At 39.6% G+C, this 12,427-nt stretch overlaps 1 protein-coding gene across 4 annotated transcripts in view; it reads right to left on the bottom strand.

Moving 5' to 3' along the window:
• EPSTI1 (epithelial stromal interaction 1) overlaps positions 1-5,992 on the bottom strand; it is an 84,985-nt gene extending 78,993 nt beyond the window's left edge. For all 4 annotated transcript variants that reach the window (XM_051778749.1, XM_051778751.1, XM_051778750.1 and 1 more), the window contains exon 1: positions 5,700-5,992. In XM_051778749.1, coding sequence (XP_051634709.1) covers positions 5,700-5,896 — 197 coding nt within the window. In that variant the 5' untranslated portion in view covers positions 5,897-5,992. The remainder of the gene's footprint in view (positions 1-5,699) is intronic.
• Between the last annotated feature and the right edge of the window lie 6,435 nt (positions 5,993-12,427).

The raw sequence follows: 12,427 nt of genomic DNA, 5'->3' as shown, positions 1-12,427 counted from the left end.
AGCACTGCTCATCAGTAATGAAAACATCTCTGCGTTATCAACACTGTTTTGGTCACAAATTCAAACCATGGCCCCACAGCAGCCACTGTGAAGAAATAAACTCTACTCCAACCAAACCCAGCACATACATATAAGTAGAGGGTTATACATCGGGAGAAACATGCAGTACAGTCATAGAAAATCTGCAATGATAGTTTACAATATGAGTGATCAGCAACACAAAAAACACCATGTCTGCAACCTTAAATTCTGAATCCTGTGTATAAGTTTACTTATCTAACTAGCACCACTCAAGGACACCTCAATGCTTTCAGGGCATTGACCATCAAAACTTTTGTTCTACTTTCTTCAAAGGTTTGTATAAAATAGTTTATTTCTAAAATTGAAAAACCACGAGAACTGCGGTTCACCAGTAATATTTTTTGCAGAGTCGTGCTCTTCAGTTTTTTCTCAAGTCTACTCCAGCCATCTACCACTGGAGAGCTTTCCAAATGAAGTGTGAAATAGTTTAAAGAGTTACAAAAGTAATGGCTGTTATAAACTATTTCCAGTTCCACTGTGTTTTATACTGCAGCTGCATTGATACATAAATGCCACAGAGCTTAAAGCTAAATATCTTGCTCTGCTAGGCAAAGTGCTCTATGTAAGAAAATGTAGAAACTGAGAATGTAGTTGGAGGGCAACACAAATGACTAAAGCTTGGGAAGAAGACCAAGGTAGATTGAATCTAGAGGAGAGACTCAGGGAAAGATATGGGTGAAATACTGCATTAAATAGTATGTTGAGATCGAATTTAAAATGAAAAAGAGACCAAACTGCCAAAGACAATCGTTAAATTTCCTTCAAAGGTATGCTAAGCTTATTTTTACATTCATTTATCAGGAATTGTTTTAAGAGCTGTCAAGTCCATGGCACCACAAAGTATTGTTTTCACCGAGGCTCCCATGCCTGATGGAACAGCCATATGCTGCTGAGCACCATGGAAGCTGCCAAATCAGAGGACTAAAAGATGCCAAATCCCAACAAGCAGACAACTATCCTGTAGGTATCCCCATTTCACAATACACACACGGCTAGATGCTAACAATAACTGACAGCCACAGTTCTAGACTTCAGCCAAGCAATATGCTCTGTGTCCCAGCAGTGCCTTAAGCAGAGCTCTGGGAGGGTGTACAAACCTTGCATGCAGGCTTGGGGGTCTGGCTTTCCATCTTTATCAGCAGCAGCATCTTACTAGTTTGCAGCTCAGAGACAAAAGTGAATTATTCGGGCTTAGCATTACACACTGTCGGATTCACCCTCACTGCATGTGTGGTCTTAGCATAAGAGGCAGAAAATGAACTGCATTAGAAGGAAATGTTTATCATCAAAATTCTGTGTCCTTGGATTTTGTCCTGTGTTTGCCACAGGCCAGGAATGCACTTAATTACCACAGCGAGAAGTGAAACAGCAGCAGAGAGAGGCCCATGAGAAAGTAAGAGTCAGAAATCTGCAGGAAAGAAACAGACCTGAGGTTCTGTTTTACCCACATGCTTGTAGAAAATTCCTTAAGTTAAAATTTGGCCTAAAGACTAAAAATAAAAATTGGAATTGAATTTCCAAGAGTTTAGATGGAGCTCAGACTCAGCAGTTTGTTCTGGTCGTAGTACATCAGAAAGATGTGCTTCAGCCAGCACACTGTTTTGGATGATCTCGACCAGGTTCTAAAGCTCCAAGAAAATTGCCACAGTGGTGGATCAAATCAGGGAGCCAAGGGGTAGCTCTCAGCCCAAACTTGGCCCAGAGCAGAGCTTTCTCTCTCCTCTGTAAAATGCTAATATGCCATTAGTCAGCCTATGGTTGTGGTCAGATTACACCAAAGGGGCAGAACTCACTGTGGCATGTTATAGATTAGCATCAGACCCAGCAAAGTCTATGAACTCAGACATGGCCATGCTTATGCTGTCCCCAGGTCCTAGAGCAGCTAAGTTGTCTCAGTGCAGTACCAGGGATGTAGCCAGTATGCCAGAGCCAGCTGAAGAACCTGGTAATCACTAGCTGTGAGAAGCATGGAGCATCCACACATGGGCAGGCCAGACGCTGGGCTTGGCAACACCAAGCGCTGAGCCAAGCTATCCCCTGCAGGGGCATCCATGTGTTGCAAGTCAGTCTTGCCAGTGTGCCTGGAGAACTCAGCAGGTCAGATGTTGTATCACATGAAGATTAGGACTTAAGCTGGTGGCATGTTCATCTCTGCTTCCCCTCTCTTTTCAACAATGTATTTCCTCCTCTGCTGCCTCTGAATCAGAGAATTTGTCCTTTTACTGCCCCTGCCCAAACACGGCATCCTCCTATAAATTCCCTATTCATAACCTCATCACAGCTCCTCATCAAGCTATCCATCAAAGGAACGTCAGGGCTTGTGCAAATCAAGCTCTTCCCAAAAAGCTTCCAATACAGGAGCTGGAAGGACTTCCTCCCCTCCTCCAAGCATTATAAGGAACACAGCAACCCCCACAGCCCAGCCTAATACTATAATTATTGTCTTATATAGACCTGCAACCAGACACTTGGCTGGAGAAAAGGCTGGCTGCTGACCACAACAAAGCTGGGCATCTCTGAATTGCCCCACTGGGCTGTAAAGATTAGTACATAAGCCTGAAAGACGGAGTTGGGAGATTTCTCCTTTGTAACAAATACAGAGTTCAGCTCTGAACAGATTGTCCATAATTCAAATTACCCTTCTAGCACTCCCACTGGTGGCTGGGCAGTGGGCAAAACAAGCATTTTGCTAAGCATCCACCTACAGTTTTGTAGAGTAATTGTTTTTTAAAAAAAGAAACTTCAGATCATGAAAGAAAAAAATTCAGAACTGCTAAGTATAGTCTATCAGCAAAAGATTGAGGGGTCTTACAACACTATAGATATTTTCTATGTTTTTTTTTTGTTTTTTTTTTAATTCAGGATGAAGATTGGAAAATGAAGGAAAGATAGTTCTTATGGATTTGGTTCCAGCAGCAAAGAATATAATTTCTTGAGTCAAGCATTCTAGCAACTCTGCTCTCCTTTCACACAAAATGATGAGGGACTGTTACCTGCTGTGCGGCAATGTATCCTCAGGTTTTATTATCTTGAATTTCATTTTTTAATGGATTTTAGCAGAACCAATATTATTCTTGCCAGCTTTAAAGGCGCCAAGGACAGACTGCTGAATGGGGGCAGCAGTTTCTTTTTCAGGCGCTAGCTATACTTTACCCTCTAATTTCCCCACTTCCCTTCACCTTTTCTTCTGTACAGACTTTTGTTTCTGAAAAGATATGAACAGGGGCAATTTGAGAATTCACTTGCTGCTAGCTAATTTCATGGCACTTAGCAGACAAAGTGAAGTAACTTAAATGCAAGCTTATTATTATAAGCAGTTTCAAGCACTTGTCATCCTTGTGACTTTTTTCTCCATGCCTGAAACCACATTCTATATATAACTGGAGGGGGATGTGCAAAGCGTGATTTCAATTTTGCATTTGAACATGTATTTTTCTTAGCTTAATTAGGACCACTTTATTGTGACTTCTCAGCCTCAACATATTACATAAAGGTTTTTCCAAAGCAAAATTATCCTCTAATACCAGCTGCCTACCCTGTACTTTTTAATAGTCAAGTTTGAATATTGACTAGTGGACTGCAACATGCCATGTCCCACACATATTTCATGTGTCCAGTCTACATGAAAGGTCTCCTGACCCCACCTTAAGATGCTTCTAAGGTGTTTTCCCATTCCAAATTGCTCTGACTGATTGAGACTGAGAGTTTGCATGGAATCAACTCAAGCAAGAGCTTTCAAAGGAGACTCCAGCTCCTGCTTTGCTGGTAGCAAAACCATATCCTGACTGTTTCCAAAAAATTAGTGAGCAGCACAGAAATTGGAATAGAAACACTCCTTGGCACAGAGCTATCTTACTTGGGCCCCTCATGTTCTCTCTGTTATATGTATTCCAGAAAGCCTTTAATTAATACTAGTCTACATATTTTTTCTTCTACTGTGACTTCAGCTACCCTACTGCTCTGGTTATCCCAGAGCCTGAAAACCTGGACCATTCTGAGGGTGCCCCGGTATTTTAGTTTTAAAGATCATATTTAAAAGGATTGGTGACTAAAAGGTTGAGTCAACTTTATCACTGCTAAAGGGGTATTTGAATCTGAGATCTTTCTTGAAATGTAACTTGAGATAACAGAACAAAGTAATAATGAATGAAATAATTTTTGTTTTGAGAATAAAGATCTCTCCTTGTCTGCTTCAGTATTTCAGATACTATCTACCAATTTAATCTGTGCTAGTTAAGGAAATTGCAGTTTAAACATCTTCAACCTGTTCAAATTGACAGCTGGTACCCCTCTCCTCAAGGGAAGGATGCAAGCTCCAGCTTTGTTCGCTTCTTTTTTTGAGTATTTGTACCACTCATACTGCATGGTTTCTGTTGGAACCTGCCTTTCCCTCATCCCTCTTCCTCATTAACTACATACTAATGCAGACTTTAATTTGTACATTTGAAATTTAGGAATTAATTCTTTATTAGAACTTTTTGAAGACACAGAGAGAATCTTTTGTATCACATAGCAAAAAATATTACTGTGGATATATGGCACTATGAGGGCAGGCAAGACAGAGCGTCTTTCGCATTTGGAAGTGGCAGAAAATAAACAGACTGTAACTAAGGATTTTTTGTTTGCTCTGCTGAAACTCAGTCACTGAAGTACTGACGGATTCCAAAGGGACCCAGCTCTCAGTAGTCCCCGTACCACTACTACCTAGTAGGCAAGTATTCATGGGTAATCGAAAGCTGCTGATCCGCTGATTGCCATCATCAGCCTGCCACCTCCTTCACAGCGTGGCTCCACCTTCTTCATCCAGAAAAAAGGGAAAGGAAACCGAAACAGATTGCAGTTCCTGTCAGCTGCACTTTGAAAGCCATGAGATCTGCACATGACAATAATTATAGCATTGCATGCACTGTTATTAACAGCTCATGAAAAGCACATTTGAAGAAAAAGACTAAACAATTAGCTCTGTTCAGCTAAGCCTATTTGTATTAAACACGTGCATAAAAAATACACACACTACTTTCAGTTTCTATTTTGTACTATATCTGCAAGACACAGGTTATACAAGCTATCTCAGAATTGCTACTGGAAAACCAGAGATGGACTGAGCATAGATTCCAAAAAACACAAAGTGAAATTGAGGGCTAAAGTTTCGTTTTACTTTTGTCAGCATGAAGTTGCTGGAACTGTTCTGTGTCCTTGACTGCATTCAGATCAGTGCTGGAATGCAGCCTATATCCATCTCTTAAACCAGTAGAAGTATTTTTAGACTTCTCAGAATGAAATATTAGGAGAAACAGAAAACAAGGAGCTAGAACCACATTTGAAATTTCACTTTGAAAAAAGATGCCAGGAAACAGACCCTGCATATGCCAATATGCAACATATAGAACTGGCCACTGCTATTGCACAGGGTATAAGCCATGCCAAAGCCTGCCAGAACAACTCAGGTCCCATGTTGCAAGCACCAAGAAAAGGACAATATGCTGCTTGTGCGCTCAGCCCCGTTCACAGGCTCTCTACAAAGTATTTCCCCCTTTAAAGATATACAGCTCAAGCAAGCTCGGGAACAGGCACCCAATATAAATAACATCATCTTGGACAGGCTCCTCGTTACTTACTGCTGCTCTTGCTGTTGTTGGTAGACCGGCGCTTGGCTGCTTTGTTCCTCTCCAGACGTTGTCAGCTTCTTGGTGTTTTTACCCTTCTCTGCTTTGTTGTTGCCATCCAAGGGGTAACCCTGAGAGGAAAATGGAGTACTAGAGCCAACAGCTGTCCTGTACCTGCTGCCTTCCTTCCATCCTCTAACCCCAGACATTGCTTTGGGAGTACTTTGAATTGTCAGACACAAGTATTGCTGCTTAGGCTAGAGAAAGACTCAAAACTTTGGAGTTACTACAAATTAGTTTCAATTCCTTGTAAGCTCCTCCTCTGTCTGGACTTTCAACTGTCAGGAGTGCAAATACATGTACTGGTTTCTGAGTCATCCTCCAGCTGAAGCTAAAGTTTGATCATCTCAATCACAGCACCTAGGCAAACAGGAGTCACGGAGGGGAGAGCAAAGCAGATCTGTACTAATAAACCAGACGACAACATTTGTGCAGTCTTGGAATAGACTGCTTCAGCAGAAGCATGGCAAGGTCTGGCTGAATGCTATATTTCTGACAATTTTTTACCCCAGCATGTCAAACTTTCCTATGACAGAGGGAATAACTCTCAGGGGTTTACTGGTTTCTATTTTGCATGAGTATACAAAGAAAGATGGAAACTAAAAACTAACCCTCAGGTAAATCCTAAAGTCCCGCACAGCTCAAATTCTGCCTTTGAGTTCTGCTCAATCAGAAAACTTCTTTATTTTTACTTTCCTAATTCCACCTGAATTCCCTTCAGTAATTCCCTCCTAATTCCCTTCAGTAATCACATCTGACCAGTGGTACTGTATCTATGGGATCTGCAGGGCTGGATAATCAGCAACCTTTGTTTGGCAACTTCTAGCCCAAGCAAAAAAGAAGTAGTAATGCTACTCCAGCTTAATGCAGCAGAGCTAGGGAAATCCAGCTCCACACATGCAGACTTTGTCACTTTTTGTCCTCAGCTGATCAAGCTGCACTAAAAACACATTGCAGAAGGGAAAATCATGTGGCCAGGTTTCCTCACTGCCCAGACCACATAGGCCTTACAGCACACCCCACACATGCTGGGGAAGGAGTAAAACAAAATGCCACATGGAAAGCCAAAGGCTGCCTGGTGGTTGTAATGCTCCTTGGTGTACTGTATGGGACACTGTCACCAGCAGCACACCTCCCAGAGCTGCCACATCCAGAAAGTTGCATCTCCTAGGCCTGCCCCAAGGAGGCAGTATCAGTGGTCTCTCCCTCCCACCATCCCTCCTAACATGCTCTGCAGCAGGTATCATCTACATTTGTACACAAAACATTCTGCGGAGACTCTGGAGTGCAATGGCAGTGTGTTGTATAGGGATGAACTGGTGCATAATCTCTTGCACCACTTCACAAATATTTTATGTACAAGGTGTTGGTAAATGAAAGCAAGAATCAAGCTTACTCTCTTACGTAGAACTTCAGGATGAATACAGGAGACAAAAAGGCCCTAGAAGTAGCAAAAAAATTATAGCAAAGTCATGTCTGAGGACTGCAAATGTTTGTGTGATAACAGCTGTGCCTACAGACATCCTATCTGGTAAAAATCCAGCTTCAATATCTGGAGTTTTCTTATTCAAGTAGACTGATGTCTTAATAACTCATATTTAATTACAAAAATTGATTATAATTAATGTGGTGACTGCTGCTATATCCTCAATCCTTCAATGTTATGTAAATTTCAGATCTAATATCTTTTTCCTGTTGAAATTTAGAAACTTTTGGCTGAAAACATTAACTGTAGAATCTAAATACTTCACATCTATATTGCTCAAAAAAAGAGGGATGTAAAATGAACCCAAGTACTGGAAGCTAAATCACTTATATCTTTTCAATGCTCATTTATTTCATAGCTCTGTTGTGGACAATCTAAACTAACTCTCTCCAGAACAGCATCCAGGCCTGGCTCTAAGGATGGTTCATGTCAGACATGATGCCCAGAAAGTCAGTATTAATGACTGTACCAGATTTAACTTTCTCCATCCTAAACAACTCTCCAGCACTGACCCAGCAATCTCTGCATCTCAAACACATCCCATGTGCATCTTTGTGATACCGCACAGTTTATCACTCATCACCCCTTCAGTTTCATGTCACTAAAACACAACGTCATGGGCTGCAACCCATCCCTCATATTGCTTCAGACACACTGAGTTGAAATATCACCTAAAATAATAATCAAGTTTTAAAGTCACAGCAGTACCACCTAAGGCTCTCAGGACACTAGGAGTTTAAGTAGTATAAGGACATGCATACTGCCTCCACTAGGATCAGTCTAGCTACTTAGCTACTTCTATCCTGGTGGAGGCTTGTCATGGGCAGCATATATGTAAGTCTGTGCTAGCTGGATTTAGGAAAAAGGATTAGCTTCCAGCCCTACTTTATTCAGTGTTGTAGTTGCTAAATAAATGCTAAAATCTCAGATTGCTGATTCAACCTCCTGAAACATGCAAACCCCACCAAATCTCGAAACTTCCCAAATCTTCCACAAGAATTTTAATTCACTACTTGTGTTTTTCTAGACCCACCAAATACTAGCTGACTATTCTATCTGACGGTTTATGTTTATAGTTGTCTCACATTCCTAACTGGGCCTGATGCTGCAATGCATTGGTCCTTGCTAGCAAGTGAGTACCCACATAGCTGGTGGCTCCCTCCCTCCTCACCAGTGGGACAGGGGAGAAAGCAGGAAAAAGGAGTGAGAAAATTCATTTGTCAAAATAAAGCTTTTTGTCTATTGCCTCTAGCTATTAACAATGGGGTTTTTTATTTTGTTTTATTTTCTTTTATTTTTATTAAGATAAAAATTATCTTTCTCTTGCTTTGAGAAAATACCTCAGTGGACACGTGGAATATTAAGAATCACCATGTACCCTCACTCACCTGTGTTTTTCAGGATATTACAATAGTAACCAAAATAACTTCTGTAGAGGAACATTCTGTACTGAATCTGTATTTCCAACTCAACAGCATCAGGAACTATACCAAAAATGAGAGGAATTAGACGTTCTTTCTCACTATAAAAGATACTCAGAATCCCAGTCAGCCGCATCATCATTTCTTTGGTAATGTTAGATAGAATAAAACTCTCTTCTATGAAAGAAATAATATTAAAATATATAAAAGTAAAACAATGCAATGTCCCCTATCTTCCCTTCCCTGAAAACACCTGTTTATTCTTCATTATTTCACTGTTGGTTTACGGATTTTAAGGTTTTGCATTTTTAAGTTTTCTTTCCTCAACCATAGACACATTTCATTAAAAGCATCAAACTGTAGGAAACCTTCAAAAAGACAGCCAGGACAGGCAAGCTTTCCACTCTCTGTTTTTCCCAGGAGCCAGCAAGTGGTATCAAGAGGCCTTGATCACTGGAGAACTGCCTTTTCTTTTGCTGTCAGCACTAAAATACTTAGTTCAATACCTGAATATGATGCTCAAGGGTTCACATACAAAGTTTTTTTGCAGGACATTTTGGCTAAATAGAGAAGACACGCAACTGAATATACTATAGAGCATATGCATGTAGTTAATCATAGGGAACACATCCCTGTATTTTAGGGCAATGACAAACTATGGCAAATAGAGGCATATCTATAATTAGCTCTGCATATAGAGTTTTTATACCATGATGGCAAAACTGAATTTTTAGAGATGCATTTTACTTTACAAAGGTTTTTCTGGCTGAGTACTCTACCTTGCTGTACAGTTAGTTGTGAACAGAAAATCTTAAACTAGACAAGAATTGTTCAGCTTGACTTTTAAAATACTTGATCTGAAACATGCCTATGGCAAGCAAAATATCTGAGTTCACTGTAGACCAAAACCACAAAACATTAATATGAATGAAAGCTGTAGTATCACTTTTAGTTTTGTGCACTTGACAGAAAATGTTCCATTAGAGCAAGCTTGCTATGTTGTGGGGACACTGCATTCTGCAGGGTTGATAGAACTAATTGTTACAGCTCAGGATGCTGGAGAAGAGGAATTATTCTGCTCCCTGGAGAGGTAGGCCCAGAAGGAGGGTAAAATGGCAACATTTGGCCAAGATTAGGACTGGAATTTGTCAGGTTCAGCAGAAAGAACACCATTAGCTTTGACAAGTGTGTGTGTGTGTATGTGTTGGGTAATTTATTTAGGAAATGTAAAATGCTGCACACACTTCCCATTTTATTGCAAAAAGCTTTTATTGCAAAAAGAAATTGATGGTACCTGTCAAAAACTATCATCTTCCACTCTCTAAAAGAAAATTGACCCTTGCTTTCTTCACAGTATCCTTCAGCATTATAGCAGGTCCACCTCTCTTTTATCTAATACTACTTCAGAAAATGGAAGTGGAGATTGAAAATCTAATTGACCTGATGTCTAGAACATGCTGTATTGAGGTCCAGAAGCAGTGCCTGAAGATTATTGCTACATTTAAGGAGTATTCTTATGCCCGGAGGGTGCTATGCATATTTATATTGTTGTATAAATAATACTAAATAATAAAGCAGGGCTATTTTAAAGGTCTGATGTTATAAAAACAATCAGGACTAAAAATGGATGCTTTATACCATTAAAAATGCCTGCAAGGAACATATTACAATAGGTAAAATTAACTAGTAATGAATACAAATGCTATCAGAAACAAAGAACCCTAACAGCTATTGCTCCAGCATTGTGTCCAGAAGGAAAAAAATCCTTGAGAAGTTTGGCAGTATTAAAATACTAATTGCAAGATTTCTGAATAGATCTTTTTCTTAACAGTTTTTACAGCAGGGGAGATTTACTTATTCACAAAAGATACCTGAGCCTTTTGGCATATATACCATCTTCTTCAAGGAATGATTGTACTCTTGTAATTCCTGAAGGCCATGATTAGTTCCAGCTTAGGATTTTATATAATATACTACCTTGTGGTACCTAGTCAACCAAAGATGTCATACAGACAATTATTATAGTATCTAGAAAGAACATTACATTCTTTATTGTCTAATGTTTCTGAATACATTACCTGAAGAAATTAGCAGAAGTCCACAGCTCATACCTCTTTTTGCTTTTACAGTATATTGTGGTAATTAAATATACAAATGCTTGTAGGAGCAGCCTCTAATCCTGGTGCAGTGGCTGGGAAGATTTATTCTTCATTCATTTGTATGTACATGACAATTCAGCAAGGCTCAAGTACTGACTTTACCAGTTTTATATGATATGCCTCATGATTTCCTTGATAACTCTCAATTATACTCTCTCCTCTGCCTGACCTCAGAAACTTTAATCTTTAGTACAAAATTTTGGTCCCTGCCATTCTAATTACACTGGTCAGGTGCTACATTTACATGTATTTTGGAAATTCTTGGTGGTAAAAGGTAAATCCAAAACACACATAACCCTTGTTATCAATTTCACAAGATTTAATCTAGTATCTGTTTCTAGATTCTTCTTCATTCCTGACAGAGATTTTTGCCAGCATTGATCCTGACTGCATCATGGAATACTATAGCACAGACTACTTAGGAAAGTAATTTATAGGAAAAGTATGCAGACAATTAACTTAAATGGCATAACAAATCTGGACAACATTGCCACACATTAATAGTGACAATATGCTGGAACATACTAATGTGTAGGATTAAATTAAATAGTAATGGACAGATTGTCTCTACCAGCACCATCCTCTGCATAATAGAGCACATAGCTTTGGGAGAGAACCGTAACCAAAACCCAGCCGCTTAAGTTCCTCCCCTTCTTGCTTGCAAGGGAGACAATTTACAGTCTTTTACTCCTGGCAAAAGATATATTTTCCTTGTGTTCATTATCTGGTTTGCTCTGCTTAATCAATATGCTTCTTGCGGCTCACCATCCAGAAAATAGTAGCAGTAGTAGTAGTAGCATGGCCAGTAATAGGAGGAAGATGTTCAGAGCGCTGTTTTCCACGTCAGAGCTTGCCTAGATGTGTTTGGATGGACCATAGCATGACTCAGTGTCTTTAAAAGCCAAATTTTTATGTCCTTACAATGACATGTGTCTTGAGTTCATCGATTATAACTTCCTTGTGAAGGTAATCAAGGAACTGACAAGGGGAGATGCTCTTTTGGTTCTGATACTTACAAATGAGGAAGAATTTGGCTGCTGTGACCATGAGACAGTAGTATTAGGGCAAAATAACAGAATCACAACTCTGAATTGATGAGAACAGACTTTGACCTGTTCCAGTGTCTCGGGGATCAGTTTGGAAAATTAAGGAAAAGACCCTAGATTCCAAGACTTTAAATATATTATTTTTTAAACTGGGTTTGCTGACCAAAAATGTAGTAAGCAACATACTACTCTGCATTATTTCTATGCAAATAAGTGAACAGAAAATGATTAGTTGGGGACATTTTTAATGAGTTTAAAATAGATTTAAGTTTTCAAGAAATCCAATTCCACTGAAGGCTTAAAAAGTTAATCGTATATGATTGTATATGTCCAATGAAGAAGTAAAAATGAATGCATTTCTTGACAAATGGATCATCATAGAACTCTCAGTGACTTCTGTGCAGTAGAAAGTTAAATTTATATCTCTGCCTAAGGTTAATGAAATGCTATATATGGTTAACTCTCCTTTATGGTACTCTAAAAAGACACTTAGAGATGCTCAGAAGAGCAACTGTCATTTGAAATAGGAGGTAAGGAGAGCAATACTTTTTGTCCAGTCACACCGCTT

This window comes from Manacus candei, unplaced genomic scaffold (assembly GCF_025592945.1).
Source record: "Manacus candei isolate 608988 ecotype Guabito, Panama unplaced genomic scaffold, ASM2559294v1 h1tg000014l, whole genome shotgun sequence".
Taxonomy (NCBI): Eukaryota; Metazoa; Chordata; class Aves; order Passeriformes; family Pipridae; genus Manacus; species Manacus candei.
Note: the sequence above shows the minus strand (reverse complement) of the source record. Positions and strands in the feature narration are given on the sequence as shown.